The sequence below is a fragment of the Branchiostoma lanceolatum genome, chromosome 14 (assembly GCF_035083965.1).
Source record: "Branchiostoma lanceolatum isolate klBraLanc5 chromosome 14, klBraLanc5.hap2, whole genome shotgun sequence".
Classification (NCBI taxonomy): Eukaryota; Metazoa; Chordata; class Leptocardii; order Amphioxiformes; family Branchiostomatidae; genus Branchiostoma; species Branchiostoma lanceolatum.
In genome coordinates this window covers 3,692,348-3,714,408 of record NC_089735.1, presented here as the reverse complement: position 1 = coordinate 3,714,408, position 22,061 = coordinate 3,692,348, and the positions used below count along the sequence as shown (strand labels likewise).

General features: G+C 41.1%; 2 protein-coding genes across 4 annotated transcripts; one reads left to right on the top strand and one right to left on the bottom strand.

The window, feature by feature from the left end:
* The first annotated feature begins 5 nt into the window (after window positions 1-5).
* LOC136449190 (rap1 GTPase-GDP dissociation stimulator 1-like) lies at window positions 6-17,479 on the top strand. Of its 3 annotated transcripts, none has more exons than XM_066449069.1 (16): window positions 6-909; window positions 3,876-4,002; window positions 4,973-5,101; window positions 5,463-5,585; window positions 6,431-6,556; window positions 7,352-7,501; window positions 8,284-8,412; window positions 9,226-9,351; window positions 10,104-10,247; window positions 11,344-11,478; window positions 11,776-11,913; window positions 13,259-13,384; window positions 14,097-14,229; window positions 14,932-15,065; window positions 15,809-15,937; window positions 16,424-17,479. In XM_066449069.1, exons 2-16 carry the CDS (start codon window positions 3,999-4,001, stop codon window positions 16,552-16,554), a joined length of 1,857 nt encoding a protein of 618 aa, XP_066305166.1. In that variant the 5' UTR covers window positions 6-909; window positions 3,876-3,998; the 3' UTR covers window positions 16,555-17,479. The 3 variants fall into 3 exon arrangements, with proteins under 3 accessions (XP_066305166.1, XP_066305165.1, XP_066305167.1); XM_066449068.1 differs by having other exon boundaries at window positions 3,793-4,002; XM_066449070.1 differs by lacking the exon at window positions 3,876-4,002.
* On the bottom strand, window positions 17,178-21,152 carry LOC136449194 (uncharacterized). Its single transcript, XM_066449077.1, has 3 exons — window positions 20,929-21,152; window positions 20,061-20,157; window positions 17,178-19,561 (listed from the first exon to the last, which is right to left on the bottom strand). The coding sequence occupies exons 1-3, from the start codon at window positions 21,117-21,119 to the stop codon at window positions 19,328-19,330; spliced, it is 522 nt and encodes a 173-aa protein (XP_066305174.1). The 5' UTR covers window positions 21,120-21,152; the 3' UTR covers window positions 17,178-19,327.
* Between the last annotated feature and the right edge of the window lie 909 nt (window positions 21,153-22,061).

Genomic DNA, 22,061 nt, shown 5'->3' with positions numbered 1-22,061 from the left:
AAAGTTTCTCATTGATTATGCAAACAAGGTTGCATATATTGTTAGAGTTGATCATCTTTACCCAAATAACACAAGTTGGTCAGGTCAAAGTATGGAAGTACTATATTGGCAAAAATGACCACTGCACTTCCAAACAAGCTGCTAGGGGGGGACAAACTTACAAAACTTTCTTCCTGCCCCAAGAGCTATCCACCACTAAAAAGTCACGACCATAGCACATCCAAAACTTTCCCGCTGCAGTACCGAGGTAGCCACTAGGAGTCTCGTTATCGAACTTCACCTTCGTTATCCCGACCCCCCACCAACCGACCAAATTTTATCACATTCCATCCAATGCCTCTCGAGTTATTCCGTTAACAAACAAGCAAAAACAAACAACAACAACAAAAAACACACACAAAAGATCCACTGCAGTACCATAGGAATCCGCCAGAAGGCCCATTCTCGAACATTTGCATAGTCAATGAGACAAGATGAAACAAGGAATTTACAAAAGCTGTAATATTTTATGGAGGTATGAGGTCTCCGAACTCTTGCTATTGCAGTTATTGTTATCATGGTTTCTAATAATCTTTAAACAGATATTGGGAGGAAGATGAATGAATGAATGAATGAATGAATGAATGAATGTATCCAGACCACAGGGCGTCTTTGACAGCTCCTCACCTCGACATCTGTTGACATTTAATAGCTACCATCAAAGGCTATCAACAGCCAGTTGGGGTGAGTGGCTTTCCCCGCCACAATCACAACACGTCACGATCTTTCACCCCAACATCTGCTTGAAGTCACCCCCAACCTTTCACCTATGACCTAGCGAAGCATCCCGGAAGTGCGGACAGCGCCCCTTCGTAAAGAAGAAAAGCTCAAGAGATCTAGACCTGAGCGGAGAATTTCGCCTACACATGGGTAAGTTGATGCGGATGATACTCAAGCTAAGGTGTTTAACCTCAAGCTTAGAGGGGGCTTTGGACGATCGGCTGCATCAAACTGGTATCTGGGCTCATCCGCCACCAAATCGTACTCTGCGGCACGTGTTTTAACGTTACATATGATATCTGAAACACTGACTCCCTTCAGTGAAAAGGCTACCAAATATTTGTAGAATAGGAAGCGATCAAAAAGTTAATGTTCTTAACACAATTATCATCTTCATTTGCTGTTGTTCACAAGATTATGTAATGTATGCTCTAAATGGTTGCCAACAATCATAGAGATAATGTCAATAGTGTTAGGCAAAAGTATAATTTTGGCAGGATGACATACTGTAAAAAATACAAGAAAAAGTATAACGCAGGGGATCCCAAATTCACTCCTTTTTTTCTTAACCATATTCTTCAAATGTGAATTTCATGAATCTGGTGATGCCAATTGACAATTGGGGCTCATAACTGGAGCCCCCTCTGTTACACGTTAATAGTAGAGCTGTGTACCTAAACAAATTTTAGGTACAGGTACACAGGTTAAGGTACAGGTCCGGACCTGAACCTGTACCTAAACTACTTGTTCGGAAAATGCTAGATTTTCAATAAGGACAAAAGCATATTTGAGCTGGTAAGAAACATAATATTTGATTGTGCTAGGTATTTTTTTTAATGAAAACACAGATGAAAATTTGACTCCAGCCATGCAAATGTGTTTTCTGTGCTTTAGAGTGGCTTTAGAGCACAGCCACGGTAATTTCATAGTAATTTTATCTGTCAAAGTGGCCATCCCCTGAGTCAGGTCCAGTACCCATACAGCAGGGTCAGGTATTTTGGACCTGTACCTAATTGATTGTACCCGGTACTGTACCGGTACACAGCTCTAGTTAATAGTATGTATTGGGTAAACTGACATGCAGCAAAGGCTTACCAACTTAGTCTACCATCACATAGCATGTGTGTATGGTAAATACTTAATTATAAATCATTGATGGGTGTCTACCCTCTAATACTGAGAACTGACAGTGTTTAATTAACTACTATAATTGAAGTATTTACAACAGCCAGTAATTCGTAATTACTAAATACACGTACTGTGCTAAGTATTATTCCCACTGCTTAAAACACCTTTAAAAACTTTACCTTTTCAAGCTCAAAAAATCAAGTCACAGTGAATTTATAGTCGGAAGACTGCAGTAGAGAACCATATGGATTTTGCACAGTGAGAACTGATATATCTGGAGAAACGTCACCAAAGAGCACCAAAGAATACAAGCAATGACGTAATGACGCAGTGGTAGGCAAAAAACTGGTGGAAGTCAAAAGATTAATTTATATGTTAATTAGTAACCTGATATGCGAATTTAGATATCAATTAGTGATCTTATCTGCTAACTACCTTTAGCACCCTAGATAGAAACTAAAGAAAATCGCTCGTATAAAAAACACCTTTGGTAAAAGCCATATTCTGATCACATATCACATGTCCCTTCTTGTAGTTCAAAATTGATCGGTTTGAAAATATGCGGTGCCATCTGCAATGGCTTGAATGGGAAATGGTTTAGGGATTTTGTAACCTTTTTATAATGAAACAGAAACATATTTTGTGCCGTAGTGGTATCTACTCTACTTCAATCGTAAATCTACTTAGTAGGAGTTTGACAGGTCTGAAAGTGATTGTATATCTATATAATAGAAGTCTGATTTTATGATGATATTGCTTCTATGAAGTTTTGAGAAGTGAACGCCATTCTAATCTCTTACAATCTGGGGACTGTAGTGCTGCTGATGTGATGTATTACTTGATTGAATCCAGTCAGCCGCATCCAAACATTCAATTTTACCATCCCAGTACAGGATAACAAGTTGTAATGGGAGTCTTCTGTCCAAATTTATTCTGTGGTGTCATGAATTACCTGGTGGGCTCTGGAATCGATCCAGCAATGGCCTGGCAATTACTGTGTTACTTGTGTTCAAGGGCTGAAGTAAGATGATTCGGGGGATTACTGGAATTGCCGTTGGACAAAAAAGGGAAGTGGATTTAGAACTGATATTGTGGCTTGATTTTTAACTGATATTGTGGCTTGTGAGAAATCGGGTGTTTTGAATCGTATTATGCTTGAAATGGGGTCTCCCAGTTAGAAACTAATTGGAACCAGGAGCTCAACTGTGAGGCTACTACCAGTCAGCTTCAGGGACATTGAAGTTTGTTTAGTACAAATTTTGTACAAGATGTCGGTAGAACTCTGGGATCCTTTCTGGTTAATTAAAAATTTGTAGTTAGGCCACACTAATTTAATTTCTTGGTTAACGGATTTTTATTTTCCAAAAAAAAAAAATCTTAGACAATTTTTTTTTTCTACCTTTTTTATTCTTTTTGAAAATAAAAATCTGTTAACCAAGAAATTAAATTGGTGTGGCCTTATGGACAAATTTTCAACATGTTCCACACAATGTCATCTTCTGATGAATATTAGTTCAGTTTCAAGATACATGTATGAACCCTTTTTAACCGGTGCATCGGAAAGTGAGGAAACTATCAAATTGATGTACATTTTTGGTTTGAAAATGGCAAAAAATCCCCAAATGAATAATTTCTAAGTGATTTATGCCAAAAATTTCAATCAAGTCCTGTAGGCTTATATGCATGTCAATACTCATTCCCATACCAATTTTTATGTCATGTCATTTCAATACCAGGGCACGGGAGCCCTAAGTATACATTTTTGGCCTGAAAATGGCCAAAAATACCATAAAATTGATTCCGGAAAGAATTGGAGATACCTCCACCTATATACTTGTTTAGAATAAATTCAAGAATATGTGTGCCAAATTTGGTGCTTTTGGACAAATTTGCACAATTTTTCAGCCATGCATCTGGACCGAAACAGGGAACAGAAGTAGGTCTGCCCAGTCAAGTTGTACTGATTTGGATTGGGTATTGCCTGGCAGATTGATGTGAGGCCTCGCTTCAAAGTGTTCCAAGCTCAGGGTGATGTGAATAGTGGGCTGGCTGGCCTCTGACCACCAAACCATTCAGAGCCTAAATTGCAGTTGTGCAGAAAGAACACAGGAATGGGTAAGCTCCTTTATTTTTCTTATGAGAATATGACAGCCCGTACGTAGATTGAACAGTCTTTTTCGTTCATTTGTTGAGACCCTTATGTAGTGCCTAGTGGCACATAGGGCAGCGAGTTACCTTGCTGATTCAGTAGCAGGGTATGTTTTTACAGGGAGGGGCTGCAAGCATTTCCCCTTTAACGTGCTCGAGGCACACCCTGAAACACAGAATCCCCATTTTATATCCCATCCGAAAGACGAGTGCAGCCCCAACCGGGATGTCCTCATTATGAATGGTCCGTTTTTCCCCTGGAATAATGTTCAATCACAAAAACTTTTACCAAAAGCTTATCAAAATAGTCCACGCTCAACTACAATCCCTGTATCATCAGCACCACTTTGTCTATGTACATTATGTCATAGATACTTATTACTTATGTGTATAAGAATGTCAAGAATGATGACCAGTTTTTCAGCACCAAGGACAGACCGATTGAAGAAGAGAGTTTGATCGGTGACTTGACCCTGCTGACACATAAAAATCCACAAAGAGCGTAGACCTGGCTGGCATTAGAAGCAATGTGGTGTAGTGGTGGTGTAATAGTAAGGTGTTTGGCCCAGAACCCAGTGGTCATGGGTTTTGATCCTGACATGCCCCATTGACGTTGTGCCATTGGGAAAGGCACTTACCAGTAATACAAATTTCCTCACTTCTATCAGGTGAAAATGAGTACCTAGCTTTGGTTAGGGATGTCCCACAGATAGCATGTAAACGGAGGTCTTGTGTTTGAAGAGATCCACACCTTGAGCACGTAAGGAGCCCCCACACTTATAGAAAGTGTGGGGTCCTTCTCCATCAATTAAATATATACGGATATACAGCTTACGCTCTTCACTCAGTACAAACCCGGTGTGTTACGTCATGAGGTGGTTTACCTGGTATGCAATACAAACCAACAAAAAATCTTGATTGTGTTGATTTGTTACAGATGAGCTAGAAAATGCCCTGAGGCAGTTGGAGCTGACCAATGACAATGGACTGCAGGGTCCACAACAGGCAGGCTCCATGGAGACGTCTACCTGTGTCAGTTGTATGCTGGGGGCTCTGTCTGAAAACGGTAGGGTTACACATAAATCATTGTTGAAAGTTATGTAATATAAAAACTAATTTTAGTGATTTTAGAAGTAATATTTGTTGGCAGTTAATTCAATTTGTTTAGCCTGCCTTCATTCGATATTGGTAGCCTACTTTGCAGACCTTTTATTTTTTTGGGACCAGAATTCTGTGGAATTTTTGGAACTTTCTGAGAATTCTGGAGAATAGGAAAGATCCCAGGGAGACTCAGAATTCTGGCAGATTATGGTGTCAGCTGTAAGTAGCCATTAGATTGATTAGTTATCTTATCTTAATTGATTAAGTAATTAGTATAAGAAAAACACTGTCTTAACGCACAACACATTCTGTCTTGTGTTGCTTAGGAATTGAGACAGGTAGAATCGTCCTTTCCCGTGGAGTTCTGCCCAAGTTGTGTCCACTGCTGGGTACTGGCTGTAAAGATGTTGCCGAAGTGGCCAAACTAGTAGCTGAGTTAGCCAAAAACGGTGAGTACTGTAATTCTTGTTTCTTTCACTGTAACTTTATGTTCACTGTTTTCACGGTCACCTCTGTACTGTGAACTTATCATCACTGTGAAAAACCCAGTTGTTATTATTCATTATTCTTTCACAGTTCACACGTCCGTTCTGTAAATCACTTGCTGCCACTGTGAAGTTCAAGTTCAGTGAAAATGTCAATTTTCCTTTCCCCGTGAAATGTTGCTACCTTGAAGATAAAAAAAGTGAATTACAGTATTAGGTGCTTAATTATATCTAGCTTGAATTGGTCTGTAAGTCCTACTGGGGTATTATGGTTCAGTGTGATAATTGTCAGAGATCAAGGTCAATTTTCAGCCCAAAGCAAGTGGAAAATGAATTTCTGATTCTATTACATGTAAATTTACAAAGAAGTATCCAAATTAAAACACATGGTAAAAATACTTTTTTTAAGATCATCCAAAGATTTCTTGAAATTTTTTTAACAAATTTGAATTTTGAAGTCACAAATTTACGCTGATTGTCTCCGGTTTGTGCCACTTTGTAAATGCCTGTCACAGAGAGATGCTTGCTTAAGTGTATCAAAGTTGGATATGGGAGATTCTTTATACACAACCAGGTATTGATCTCACCTGCTAACGTTTCGATGTCTATCAGACACCTTCATCAGAGCTTCTGACTGGAGTACTGCTTCTCACCGCTATAAGTAGCCAATGTAGGTGGCGCTTTTGCGGTGAGAACACTGTCCCAAATATGGCTAAGTTTGTAAAGAATCTCCCATATCCTATTTACTACCAACCTGATGAAATTATTTTCGGATGTATCAAAGTTGGTACTTATTCTCACCTCTGCAGAATTTTTAAGGCTGCCCTGTGTTGAAGCTGGTCTTGTCCAACCATTGGTGGAGCTGCTGTCATGTGATGAACCTGCTGCAGTGAAACAGGCCTGCAGAGCGTTGGGCAACATCTGCTTTGATAACGGTAGGTTGTAGTAGTAGTAGTAGACTGGTTTATTCACAAACAAACAGCAAGACGCACAAACCTCCTGGCAGCCTGAGAGGCTGAATTACGAGGTTGTTTACACCGAGTTGGTAAAAGAAACATCCTTACACATCAACAATCGCTTTTGGTGACATACCAAGACATTATGATTGCATTATAAAAATCTCAAGGATGATACTTGTTAATGATTAAACACGATTTCTAAATCAGCACTTCACATATGCAGTATTAACGTTGTCTCATGAGCAACAAAGCCTAAAAGATACGGTCACTGGATGGTCTAAAATCATCATTAACATCTAAACCGTAGCAATATCTTAAATACATCCGAAAGTTTATCACAAAAGAAAGGTTTTCATCGGAGACACAACACACACGGAGAGCAAATTTTGTTAATTTTTTGTGTGTCTATTTTCAGCCCCAAAATGTACACTTTGGGCTCCTTTGCCCTGTTTCAACAGATTTATAAACCAAATGACCTGAAATTTAGCGTGATGGTGCATTGGGCATATGTGCACATTGATAGTAATATATGTACACTATTTTCACAATGATTCAGTTTTATGCCAATCTATCTATTTAATAGATACGTGTGTGTATATCATATATACATAGAGAGAGAGAGAGATATGTATACATGACAATGATGACATTGTACATAATATTGTATAATTGATCTGGAAAAAAAAAAGAATCATGTTTAAGTCCATGATGTGATATAATATGGACCTTGATTGATACAGAATACTCTGTGTTGTATTCTATATATTATAGACCCAGCAAGGGATGCAGTAAAGTCACTGGGAGGTCTGGAGAAGCTTTTTGCCATTCTGCAAAGTCTGACGTCTTCCCAGCCACAGCCTGACCATAGCAGTATGTGTGCTGTGGGCTGTGGGTTTTTATTAAACCTTACCAATACACATGGTAAGTTTCGACAGTGTACATTCATTCTTTACGAAAATATATTCTGGGCAGTGCTAGACAGGAGATAGATACACTTACAATATGTATCAACAGTATGTCATGACTGTGCAATGATTTGGGAATAGAATATTGAAAACATAGATTACTCTCTGACGGGTACCTTCACATTAAAAAACAGTGAATTTGAAGAGCAAGTAATGGTAGGAGAGACTAATTAAAAGCGCCTGTCTAGCAGAAGAATCAGTAAATTTGTATATCAGTCATGAAACAGGCTGTTCTGTGCATTTGTTCATATTTCCTTAAGTGTACAGACCAGCCAGGCCTCGAAATACTGGGTGCATGTGCTCCTGTGTGCACCCAAAATTGGAGCTGTGCACCTAATTTTTGACTGTGGGTGCACCAGTGCACCTAGATATTTTTGTAAGCTATAGGATAAGGCTTACTATTGTACACTAAGTATACAGTATATTCTTGAATTAAGTATCAGAAAAAATAATAAAACCTTTTGTTGTACTTGATGTATCACTTGTTTGAAATCTTAAGGTTTATAGCTATAGAATTACAGATTGAAGTTCTTAAGAGCGTTAAGCTTTGTAATTATGTTTTGCTGACATTCAACTTTATTCTATGTTGTGCACCCAAATTTTTTTCTGTGCACCTAATTTTTTTGGTTGGGTACACCAGTGCACCTATTTCCAAAACTGAATTTCAAGCCCTGCCAGCAGAGAGAAAGCTGATGTTGGCTGCCCAAAATCACTGCTGCTAATCTTCTTATTTTCCAGAGAGCTTACAGTCAGAGGCCTTATCCCTGGGTGCAGTGAAGGTGCTGGCGGAGATTCTTCGACAGAACATGGAGGACCCCTCTGTGTGCCAAATGGTGCTATTGTGTGTTGGCAGCATGGCTGAGTCAGGTCAGGCTTAAAGGCAACCAAAGCAATATTAGCCAACAAATGGAAATAAAAACATGCTGAAATCTTTATGGTAGTGACATTTACTAACACTGTTTAGCTCATTTGCGTTATAACTTCACACTTTGATCATTTTAAAGCCGTGCAAATACATGCCGTACAGTGATCCCCTTAGTTTCGCTAGCCCACAAAATGCCCTGTGACGATTTTCAGTGAGTTCTCACATCACACTCAGACACATTTTTTGCATCATGTACCGTATGTTGCTATACATTGTGATATTGTTGTTTGAACTACTCGAGCTCATGTATAGAAATGACTAAATAGATTGACTTTCAAAATCCAATTTTTGGGCTCTAATATTGCTTGGGTTTCCTTTAAAAGAGCATTGAAGTCATGAAGGGGATGTTTTTTCCATCAGATGGTAATTTTAGTAGGTAAAAGACGCATTCAAGTTCACAGTATACGATAAAGTACCTGCTAGTCCCGCGCACATCAAAAAGGTTGATCAGCACCTGGAATGCACCCCCGGACATTCGTGAATGGGGCCTTCAATCCTTTAAGACCCATACCCATCGCTATCTCCTAAAAAAAGCAAGAACACTTGGCAGCTGTGAACACTGATTGGTTGCTGAACTGGATCACTATATTGAGCTTCTATCTTAGCATTCATGATAGTGACTATTGTTCACATTCAACAGCATGTTATAGAAAGAAAAAAAAAAGCATCCAATATTCTACTTAACTCCCCAAGTACCCCCCAAGAATATCTCAATATATTGTAACAGTGACAAAATTGAATTTTTCCCTCATCAGATGCAGGAAAAGAAAGCCTTCGTGGAGCCAGCTTCGCCCCCCATGTGGTGAAGTTGATGAACACGGAGGTTGGATCAGACCTGATGGAAACCATACTGGAGCTGTTGGCAACGCTGGCAGAACATGGTGAGTCTTTTTTTTAAATTTTTAAATTTTATTGGTTTGGCATGTTGCCAGGGTTACTCAACTAGCCAGAGGCTATTACTAAGGGCGAACCCATGTGCGGCCGACTGTAGGTTTTGGACCATCGCACACCGGGGCATGCCCCTACTCTTTTTCGAAAGGTGTGGTGGGTTCTTTTACGTGCGCGGGGTGTGGCTCTCCCCAAACACGGGACCTCCATTTAACGTCCTATCCGAGGGACGTCCCTAACCCTAGATGAGCTAGGTGCTCATTTACACCTGAGTGAAGTGAGGAAAGTCGTGTTAAGTGCCTTTCCCAAGGGCACAACGTTGGGGTGCAAGTTCGGACATGTCTCTGGGCACAATTTTTTTTGATGTTTAGCCCCTGAGTCCTCAGCTTAGCAGCTGGGCTGTTAGTTGTTACCTGACAGGATGATGTCGTACAGCACTGAGGGGGGCGTTACGGGGTTGACCGACTATTCCTCGACAGTCTTATGGGTCTGGTGGCTGCCATTTGGCCCCAACTTGACCGCAATACGATAATTGCTAGATTTGTAAAAACCAGTCAAACACGTGTAACAATTTGATATCGTTGATGACCCCCCTTTTCTTTGGCCATGGTGTATACGCCACGCACGGTAAGTGTCTATAACCATCAAATGAATCACAGAGTTTCATATATTCAGGATGGGGCTATTGCTTCTAGACTTTTTATCCCTACAACAATTATATGTAATCTATTTTCCAATGACACAGATGAAATCAAGCTGCAAATTGTTCAAGCTGGTGCAGCCTCTTCCCTTCTGAGGCTGACCTGTGAATCTGAGGGTGCGAATGAGGGTGATGGGTCAAGCTTATCAAAAGCTTCAGCAGACCTGATTGTTCAGTTGCTGACTGGAGGTAAGAGATTTGGTGTATTTTAATGAAGGTATGGTAAATATAAGAATTACCTCTGTGAGTTTACCTTTGACAAAATATTCAACAGTGTGTCGTTTAGCCATTCTGCCTTTGGACTAAGAAGTTGGGAGTTCGAATCCTGGCTATTGTCATTGCATATTGGATTACCCCAGTATAATGAACCTATGTGCTGGTTCGAGATCACATTCACTTTTACCTTTCCATCATCATTATGTAATTTACCAACCCTGATGAAGTTTCATGCTAAGAGCCCCTTTTCTTTCTTCCTTAAAGGCAACCAAAGAAATTGGGCCCCAAAAATCTAAATTAAAAAAGAAATGCTGAAATCTGTATAGTAGTGACATTTACTAACATTGAGCATTTTAAAACCGCGCAAAATCGTGCCTTACAATAATCCCCTTAGTTTCGCGAGCCTGCAAAAACTCCGGCCACGGTTTTCAGTGAGTCTTACATCACAACAATGTCGTATTTACATTGTGTTAGTGTTGTTTGAACTAATCATGTATAGAAATGACTAAATAAATTGACCTTAAAAATCCGATTTTGGGGCCCTAATATTTCCGAAAATAATTTCATCAGGTTGGTAAAACATAGGATATTTGGAGTTTCTTTTAACACAACCAGGAATCTCACCTGCTGACGTTTTGGTGTCTGTCAGACACCTTCTTCAGAGCTTCTGACTGGAGTACTGCTTCTCACCGCTATAAGTAGCCGATGATGGTGGCGCTTTTGCGGCGAGAACGTAATCCCAAACGTGGCTGAGCTTTTATCCCCCCTCGTCTCGGTTCATCACTGGTGATGACTTCCTGATCCATACTGCCTCCTTGATCCAACGAATGCGTCTGTTGTCCTCTCTGTCTATTACTTTGGCCCCCTCCCAGTCAATGACTCCTTACGTTCTCGCCGCAAAAGCGCCACCTACATTGGCTACTTATAGCGGTGAGAAGCAGTACTCCAGTCAGAAGCTCTGAAGAAGGTGTGTGACAGACACCGAAACGTCAGCAGGTGAGATTACCTGGTTGTGTTAAAAGAAACTCCAAATATCCCAGGCCCTAATATTGCTTGTGTTTCCTTTCAGATGAGAGCATGAAGCTGCTGTATGCCTCTGGGGATGGACCTGTGCTGAAGGAAGTCATGTCAGCCTGGCTGCCTTCAGACAGGGAACATCTACAGGTGGCTGGTGTGCTGGCTGTGGGAAACTTCGCCAGGAATGGTAGGGACATGCTCCAAGCACAGTTTTGAGGATTTTTTGCGAAGAAATACAGTATTGCTGGCCATCTGTAATTAGGAGGTGGTTTGAAAAACCCTTTCTAAAACTCTTATTTAGTAGGTTAAATTGTGTTCAGATTAACCCAAGATAGCAGGCTAAATAGCCGGTCAAATCTTTTAATTTATTCAACCAGCTATGAAAGGCTAAGTATGAACAGGGTCTTAGATTCTAAGTCAACGACCTTACCACAAGACTACATGTACTTTGCCGCTGACTTTCCTGACTTTTCTTCCTCTGCAGAAGAGAACTGTGTGCAGCTGGTTGCCATGGGGATTGTGGAACCCCTCCTCACACTCCTCCACAAGCATGATGGGAAGGTGGGGGCCATGAACATCCAGCACGGCGTACTGAGCGCCCTGAGGAACCTTGCCATCCCAGGTACAAACTAATCATGGAGGATGTTTGGAGTTTCTTTTTTCACAACCAGGTAAACTCACCTGCCGATGTTTCTGTGTCTGTCAGACACCTTCTTCAGAGCTTCTGACTGGAGTGCTGCTTCTCGCCGCTATAAGTAGCCGATGTAGGTGGCGCTTTTGCGGCAAGAACTCGGATTTTGGGATTGTGTTCTCGCCGCACAGAAACTCCAAACATCCTATGTTCTACCAACCTGATGAAACTATTTTGGAGGTAAATCTCCAAGCAGATCTAACTTGCTGGGTTGTAGTTTGTATCTAATCTCAAAGGAGATTTAACGGTTGCAAAGACCGTATCCAACTGGCCAAAGGAGTCTTTATTACAATGCTCGTCAAGCTGACTGCAGGCAGATCTCGGGTTGCAATAAAAACTCCTTTTGCCAGTTGGATACTGTCTTTGCAACTGTTAGATCTGCTTGGAGATTAGGTACAAACTACATTGCAAGCTACAAGCAAGTTCATTCAGACCCTCGTAGTGGCACATAAGGCAATAAGTTTCCTGGCTTTTTTAGTAGCACCCTGGTACGTGTATATCTTAGTTTTACGGGGAGGGGTTGCTAAGCCCTTCCCCTTTAACGTGCTCACATGGACATCCCCTATATGGTACTTTTATTTTGACCGTTGTTATCTGACTGTTGTCAACCCGTGCATGCATTTGTACTCCAGTGGTTACCAACCCTGCCTCTAGACCAAAAGGTTGGGAGTTCGAATCCAGGCTGTGTCGCTCACCCGACATGCATGCTACTGGAAAGGGTTGCAGTCCACTGTTTATTATACTTGTCAAGAGTTAAGATCTAGGGGAATTTCCCCGGTATAATTAACCTGTAAATACTGTACAATAAAATAGTGTCTGTCGTATTTATCGATACCAGCTAGTGGAAGATTACCACTTCAGTGAGCTAAACGTGTGAGGTCGTGTGGCGCAACGGCAGAGCGTTCGACTCAGAACCAAGAGGTCCTGAGTTCGAATCCTGTCATGTCACCGATCTTGTGCCCTTGGGAAAGGCACTTAACACGACTTTCCTCACTCCACCCAGGTGTAAATGGATACCTGACTTCGGTTGGGGAAAGTCGTATTGAGGTCACCTGGTGGCGCCGAATGGCAGCCGCCCAGACCCTTGCGACAGTTACACAAAATGCAAGTGTGGATAAGATATTATATATGTTGTGTAGTGTGTGAAACCTCTAATACCCTGCATCAATTCAGCACTAGAAAGGCTGCTATTGCGGGTAATTTCTGACCAATAAAAACATTATTATTATTATTATTTTAGGTTCAAGGTCACTTTTTTTCTTTCACATTTTTCCAGTTGCCAACAAAGCAGTTCTGCTGAAGGCAGGTGTGCTGGAGGATCTGTTGAGCTGCCTGGATGTGGACATTTCTCCTGTGCAGTTCAAACTGCTGGGCACTCTGAGGATGCTGGTAGATGGACAAGGTGAAAACTTTTTTCACAGTGACTTAATTACTCTCAGCTTAATCACTTGTGCAACAAGTTTAGAAAACAAGTCATTCATAACTTACAATGAATTTTGTTAAGTTAAACTAAATATACTCGACAATGTTTATTAGCTTGCTAATCATAGTTGTTTCTACTTACAAATCAACCTAGTAATGACTTTATTGGCCAATATGTAGGCAAGCCCATCACTTATTCATACTATAGAAAATGAAAATAGTGTCTTTTGGGCGTGTTGAGCCACAGTCAGGCTGGTACCTCAGGCAATAAGAATACACTGTGTTGTATTTAATCTCTATGTGGTATATATAGAATACAACAAGGGGTATTCCGTATCACTCGAGGTACCAGCCCGACCGCGGTACTAGCCCGATCTTGGTCATAACCACCCGAGAAAACACACATTTCAATGCGGAATGCGCCAGAAGTTGAGGGAGTTTTGTGTCCTCGAACAAGAAACTGTAACAACTTTGATTCTAACCTCCGAATCTGGTATTTGAATTTCTGACGGCAGCTCAACCGGCGCGCTCGAAATGCATTCAAAATATTCCATGGAAGCCTGTGTGATAACACTCCCAAACCCTATGTGATACGGATAGTTATCACACGGTCCGGAACACCCGTATCAGGCCCAGGTATGACATAATACATAGAATGATGTATTTCATAGTTTTTTGTTGTTTCATTGCAGAGTCCACAGCCCTTCAGGTAGGAAAGGATGCTTCAGTGGTGAGGAGACTGGTGGAGCTGGGGGGAGTGGTGGAACATGCTGGGGTTATGGGCGAGGCTAGCAGGCTGCTGGCAGCCATCATCAAACATTCCAGGTCAGAGGCACGATGGATGGATGGATGGATGGATGGATGGATGGATGGATGGATGGATGGATGGAAGGATGGATGGATGGATGGATGGATGGATGGATGGATGGATGGATGGATGGAAGGAAGGAAGGAAGGAAGGAAGGAAGGATGGGTGGGTGGATGGAGGATGGATGGATGGATGGATGGATGGATGGATGGATGGATGGATGGATGGATGGATGGATGGATGGATGGCTGGATGGATGGATGGATGGATGGATGCATCAGTGGTGAGGAGACTAGTAGAGCTGGGGGGAGTGGTGGAACATGCTGGGGTTGTGGGGGAGGCTAGCAGGCTGCTGGCAGCCATCATCAAACATTCCAGGTCAGAAGCACGATGGATGGATGGATGGATGGATGGATGGATGGATGGATGGATGGATGGATGGATGGATGGATGGATGGATGGATGGATGGATGGATGGATGGATGGATGGATGGATGGATGGATGGGTGGATGGATGGGTGGATGGATGGATGGATGGATGGATGGGTGGATGGATGGATTCAAGGATGACTAAAAGTGGAAGAAACTTACTGACTTCATGAATAAGATTATATTAAGACGCCATTGCTGCAACATGTTGGCTATGCTGTCCACCTTTCACACATCAAATTGAATAGCAAACCTTAAAAATATGCTTATCAGTGTTATTCTCTCTCCAGGTCTGAGGAGGTGGTATCTAGTGTTGTCAATCAAGGAGGTGTGGCACGCTTGGTAGCCATGGCAACCTCAGAACACCCAGTGATGCAGAATGAGGCTTTGATTGCTCTTATCATCTCCGTAACTGTCAGCCCAGGTTAATGTCATTTTGTTTCTTTCTATTAAGCCCTGTTCACACTCGGTGAAATCTATGCAAATCACTTCAAATCAAATCCATCCGATTCAAATAGCTACGTGTATCAATTCGGTTGCATTCACACTTGAGTCGCATGGGGTGTTCTCACCTTTGGGACGCTACACATGTCAATTTAAATCAATCCACCCCAAATCAAGTTTCTGAACTGTTGAGTTTACATTTATGTGATGTACAGTTCATGTATAATGTGTCTGAATGTCATTGTTAAGGATGAACAAGCTTTCCAATGATATGTAATACAATGCAAGTTATACCATGTATTAACAGAGATATAACAGACTGAAATCAAGTTGCTGAACTTTGTGTTGAGTGTACATTTATGTGATGAACAGTTCATGTCTATAGTGTCTGAGTGTCAGAATATCATTGTAAAGGGTACTAAACAAGCTTTCCAATGATATATAATACAATTCAAGTTATACCATATATACAGAGATATAAAGGACTGAAATCAAATTGCTGAACTTTTTGTGTTGAGTTGTGTTTTAGTGTCAACTTGAGTTTACTTTTATGTGATGTACAGTTCATGTATAATGTGTTAAGGGTGATGAACAAGCTTTCCAATGATATGTAATACAATGCAAGTTATACCATGTATACAGAGATATAACAGACTGAAATGTGATGTACAGTTCATGTATATTGTGTCTGAGTGTCTCTAAAGTGTCCATTTCCCCTGACAGAATCTACAGTGGGAAGCCTGGAGTCTGCAGAAGTTACAAAAGCCATCCACAGATTGCTGGCTGACCAGAACTGTGATCCTCATGTCCAGTGTAACGTCATGACATTGGTCAGTTCTCTCCTCCAATCAGGTGAGCTGTACCTCAGGCCAAGGAAAATTAATCTTGTATTTCTTGATTCTCTCTTTTTACCTCCATGAAAAATGGAGGTATTGTTTTTGGCTTGTGTGTCTGTGTGTGTGTCTGTTTGTTTGTGTTTCCCAACATTTAAGGTCAGCATAATTTAAGAACTTCTGGATGGATTGTGATGATATTTGGTACATGTATGTGGGTAGGACTTGGGAAGATGAATATCAAGGTCAGTTCTTGGCCACCTGGTGTGATCTTGGTATTGCAGCAGAACTGTCAGTTTTTGTACATTTTGTGCTGGACATGCTATGGTCTTGATTTTATAGTGGTGGATAGCTTTTGATCTTAGGAGAAAACGGTGCAGGTTTGGGCCCCAAGCTGCTTGTTCTAATTAAGAAATTGTTTTTACCTGAATGTTGAGTAGAGATTATACTGTTCAGTGTACTAACTGCTGTAGCAACTTACATTTTACTATTTTGCCCCCCTCAGATGTTCTGTATGCAGAGTTTGCAAGCAGAGGTGTGTTGGACCAGGTCAAACTACTCTGTAGTCATGAAAATCAACTTCTCTCACAGAATGCAAGGATGGTGCAAGAAAAAATACAACTTCATGGGACTTGAATTGCAAGCAGATTTTGCTCCAATATAATGTTCTAGAGAGCATTTACATAGACTCTACCAGTCTCCACAGGTCGCTGGGAAAATACTAGTAGTAGAAATTGGCCAAATAGAGTCAACTGTATGAAGGGAGTCGGCTATGGAGATAGGGAATGTTATCCTCCATGGCCAAAGTCCCCCAGCAAATGTTCTCTCTATAGCCGGCGCGGTTAGTCTGGTAGAGACTAGCATTTACATGAGGATGTTAGCTTGTCTACTGCCTTGTCTTCCACACTCATAGGTTATGCAAGTTTGGTTGGAGGCGAATGAATTACCCTGTACATGCATGGAAGGAAAAGGACATTATAGCTTCCTAGCAACATTCCAAACAGCTTCTGATGCAAGGAACAAGTGGTTGAACAGAATATGAATATCAACAGTATACATTCAATAAAGCAATTAATTGGAATGTAATCACCATGACTGAGAAATAAAGATCATATGTGTATGTATGTTGGGGGTAAACTTTGGCAGTATGGAACATCACAGAAAGAAATGGGAGTATAAAATATTGTTGCCAACATGTTTTCACCTGATAATAGTAATGATAGTATGGTTTCATACCATGAATGCTTCAGCACAAAATGTCAGGACATATGCATGTATCTGCATAGTAAGGGCTGGTTTTATTTTGAAATTGATACAAAGGTTCTCGTATTGCCTGCACAAGTACATGAAGTAGGGATGTACAAATGTAGTTGGAACCATGGTTAACTTCAGAAGTTAGACCTAATTTTCAATCCAGGTTTTTGACACCTGCTAATTAACCTGTTTGTTTATTGCTTGTATCCCAGACTGACATTTACAATGTATCAGTCTTGGCTCTTGCAAAAATGGGCACTGCATGTACACTGTTACATCATTCAATAAAAGCATTGCATACAATGTATTTCTCTTGGTATTAATGGTAAAGGAGGCATCCTCAACTGAGATGAAGCATGGTGCTTTTTAGATTGCTTTTCCTCGACATGTTTTAAAACACCGAGTACATGACGTGTACAAAATTGTAAACTGTAACTGTGTAAATGAATAGATTATGGCACCAAGCGTTCTAACAAGAACAATCTAAAATAAACTAACACTTAACATGACAAGTACAGTTTGAATGGCAACCCTTTGATATCTTTTCGGCAAGAAAACCAGGAAAAAAAGAATCTTAACCTCCATTATAATTTGCTTTGACATATACTTAATAACAAGGTATAAGTGGTAAGTTCGGGCTTTTGCTAAGTACAATGTAGCTCCAATAGCTTTAACCAAATAACCAGATGCCAACATTCGGAGACATATGTATCCAGAGCAGAAAATACATTTTGACACGGCTACATTATTTGCTGCTATAGCTTAATTGTCACCCAACCAATGCCATGGACAGTTCAAAAACTATGATATGTTACAATGATGTACATTGCTAACCAGATGTACTAAAGGAGGACAGCAGAAAAGTTCACAATTTTCTTCTATTACAAATTAGTATTGATATCTGACAGCTAACAAGATCCTGTGAGTTACCACTTAAAGCATGTTTTTAAGGGTTCCAGATTAAAAACTGCTGATCTGTAAGTAACAATATCTGATGATCTGAACCCACCACATGTTCAAATCAAGAAAATGTCTCGATTGATTTACATGTCATCAAAGCAATGTCATAATAATCTGGCTTTGTCCAAGATTATTCTATGGGACATGATTGAAATTCAGTACACATATGACAGAAAGTGATATTAAGGACTCCTTTTATTGCACTCTGCAAGTCTATGCTATGGCCAATGGTACATGTATATACAGTGACTAAATACCAGGGCTCGAGACCGCTTGACATAATTTTCCGTCATCCCATTGATCATAGAATCATTTTTTTTGCCATGATCGTGTACAAATTTCCTTCAATTTATTCAGACTAGGGCATTTCTATCCGTCAAAACTCACAGAATGGTCTCAAAATGTTTTCTTTTCCATCTTATGCACCAAAATTGATGGAATGACGAGTGCTGGTTAGATCCCTGCCTGAATTATGTTTTCTGGTTGCTCTACAAATGTTGATGTAGCCTGGAGTCCAGCCTATTTAGCTTCCGTTCCGCTACCCAAGCTCCGCTGCCAGCCAAATATTCGGCCAGCAGCGGAGCTTGGGTAGCGCAGCGGAGCTAGGGTAGCGGCCGGAAGCTAAATAGGATGGATTCCAGGCTAATGTCGATGATGTCTTTCTTACTTTACAAACTAGTCATTATTGCAGTGTCGCATGATTCATTCAAATTTCATTACAGTCACTACTCTTTGTACTTAAATACAGACACAACAGTTAATGTCCATATCTAAGCGACATCCTGATTTGATAGAATAAGATTTTGTACTGTAATGAAAGTGTGCGTACGCTCACCAATCCGTACCACGACATGAACCTATAGAATTTGCTTCATATACCTTCATTATTGCTCTGCGGACATTGGTTTTGGCTTGGCAAGTTTTGTGTCCCCCTGACTTGCTTTTATTTCAGAATAAGATGTGGCGCAGTAATGAAAATGCACGTATGCTCACCAAGTTTCTGTTGCTGGAGATAGATTTAGAAGTTTTCTCATATTTTCATTTTTGCTTTGGTTTTGACTTTTTTGTGTCCCCCTGATCTGCTTTTCTTTTCTTGTAAGATGTAGTGCAGTAATGAAACTGTGCGTATGCTCACCAAGTTTCTTTTGCAGTACATTTTCTACATACAGAAAGATTTAGAAGTTTCCTCATACTTTCATTTCTGCTCTACTGCCTTTGGTTTGGACTTGGCAAGTTTCGTGTCTACGTGGTCCAGGTACTTCTTCCCTACCAGTAGGAAGCAGACGCTGGACAGGACCCCGAAGCCGACCCTAAGGGCCGCGTGCTCTGGGATTATTTCCTTGACGGTAGCCCACAGCAGGATGGAGCCAAAGTTGAACATGGCGCTGCCGTACACGCTCCATGCCACCCGCCAACGTGTGTTCGCTGCCTAGAGGAAACACAGGAAATGTTTGTCTCTCTGTTTCTTTTTTTTTATGTTCCCAAATTATATAACACAGACAAAGACAAAAACCACAGAGAAGAGAAATGTAATCATTGTCTAGACCTAGAAGGACCTTTTTAATTGTGTTTGTTTAGAGAGAGTGTTAAACAGGTACAGTCCTTACCCTGATAGTAGGAGTGTTAAACAGGTACAGTCCTTACCCTGATAGTAGGAGTGTTAAACAGGTACAGTCCTTACCCTGATAGTAGGAGTGTTAAACCAAGAGTATAACCTCCTTGGTTAAACAGGTACAGTCCTTACCCTGCCCTGATAGTAGGAGTGTTAAACAGGTACAGTCCTTACCCTGATAGTAGGAGTGTTAAACAGGTACAGTCCTTACCCTGATAGTAGGAGTGTTAAACCAAGAGTATAACCTCCTTGGTTAAACAGGTACAGTCCTTACCCTGCCCTGATAGTAGGAGTGTTAAACAGGTACAGTCCTTACCCTGATAGTCGGAGTGTTAAACAGGTACAGTCCGATGCCCAGGTGGGAGTTTAACAAGAGACAGTTGGCCACAACAAGGTGTCGACTGGTGAACAACCTGAAATAGGAAGAACAAAAATGTCTAATTACTAAATACATGATGTACCAAAATTTGAACTTTATTTATCATGATCCTGTCAACAGTATCATCCTGTCAAAATGATCGACCTGTCAATAGAATGATCCTGTCAATAAGATCCTGTCAATAGGATCATCCTGTCAATAGGATCATCCTGTCAATGGGATCATCCTGTCAATGGGACCATCCTGGCTATAGGATCATCCTGTGAATAGGATCATCCTGTCAATAGTGCAAAAGTCTTGTTGACAGGATCACCCATAAGAGTCTTTAAAATAATTCCTACTTTACCCCTACAGCAAAGATTAGTTCAGCGACGTTGATTATAATTATCAACTTATTCCATGATTTTATTTCTACCATGACATTAGAATTCGGATACAAAGAAAAGTTACAAATCTAGAATTTCAACAACGCAGCATTCCGCATGATGCATGTAAGAAACTTCTACAACAGGGGCCGTGAATCTACACACCCAAAACTATGGGCGTGACGCATAGATGCCATTTACGACTGGGTCACATTCAGAAAAGTAGGCCAACTTGTTTCGGGAAGGTTAACAATTAGAGACCAACTGAAGACGCCCAGCGGACGTGACAACATGACATTTCCTCATAGCTTGATGGGCGATAATCATTTCCTCAAAATATGATTATAAAATTGTTCTACTTCGAGTTTTCGGAATGTAAACAGCTGTTTAGCAGACGACTTTGGGCGAAAGAAAATTTAGAAGAATATTAAAGCACATACTCATCAAAAGCCTTGTAGGCCAGGATGTTGGTGGAGAAAGCGCTGTAGCTGAGGGCACCGATCACTGGCACGTGGTGGAAGCAGAAACGCTCGAGTTGCCGCTCAGAAAATGGGTTTCCGATCGCGTTGATGTTGGGAAGTTGACGATTTTTGGTGAGAATGTCCCCAACAAACGCCAACAGGGCGGCCATGATGTCTGTAGAGGGCAGAGGCCATGGGACGGTACATTGTACTCCGGGGGTGGTTAAAGGCTTATGGGAAATGTTCGCGGTGGTTCTATATTCGCGGTTTTCGCGGTAACCTCTCCACCAAGAACAATTTTGTTCCGTCTTCTGCCCCCTGCCCCCTTAATTGTTGCAAACGGAAAACTTCACATTGAAGACGCCAGAAGGCGCTCCTCCACCAGGTGCTCCTCCACCAAATCACGTCGTCTTTGGAATAAGTTAATAACGTTGACGCCGAATCGGTTTAAGCTCTCTTCGATACTGCGTTAATTACCCTCGCCATGAAGGTTATGTATTAGTGTATATGTATGCATGTATGTATGTGTGTGTGTGTGTGTGTGTGTGTGTGTGTGTGTGTGTGTGTGTGTGTGTGTGTATGTGTGTGTGTGTGTGTGTGTGTGTGGTGAGTGTGTATGTGTGCGTGTGTGTGTGTGTGTGGTGAGTGTGTATGTGTGTGTGTGTGTGTTTGTTTGTCAACAGCATAACTCGAGAAGTCGTGGATCCATTACTAAGTATGGTAAGTAACTGTGTCATCATTCATTGCGTTTGCAAAATGAAGAAATGATAAGATTCTGGGTCCCCTGCAGCAAAATGTCTGGTTTTTGTATCTCGTCATGATCATGATTTGTGGGTGGTACATATGTCACAGTACAGATTGGAATCCATTACAATCTGGAACTGTCCTAGGACAGATTGGAATTCCAATCTGTCCTAGGACAGTTCCCGATTGTACTGAATTCCAATCTGTACTGTGACACATACATAGCTCGCGTGCACGGGACGAAGTGACATACGTTTGCGCCCTCTAGCATCTTTCTTTGAAGCTATAGGGGCGTTTTAAGTTGCAGACTTTCAAAGGGAATACGGGATGACTAGATTTCCATCATTTTGACCTGATTGGTAACGGCG

Coding starts and splice junctions, on each gene's coding strand:
- LOC136449190 (XM_066449070.1), top strand. Junction 8,413..9,225: donor TGGCAGCATGGCTGAGTCAG/GTCAGGCTTAAA, acceptor TTCCCTCATCAG/ATGCAGGAAAAGAAAGCCTT. Junction 9,352..10,103: donor GGCAACGCTGGCAGAACATG/GTGAGTCTTTTT, acceptor CCAATGACACAG/ATGAAATCAAGCTGCAAATT.
- LOC136449194 (XM_066449077.1), bottom strand. CDS start 21,119: ATGGCCGCCCTGTTGGCGTTTGTTGGGGACATTCTCACCAAAAATCGT. Junction 20,158..20,928: donor GCCTACAAGGCTTTTGATGA/GTATGTGCTTTA, acceptor TTCCTATTTCAG/GTTGTTCACCAGTCGACACC. Junction 19,562..20,060: donor TTAACACTCCGACTATCAGG/GTAAGGACTGTA, acceptor TGTTTCCTCTAG/GCAGCGAACACACGTTGGCG.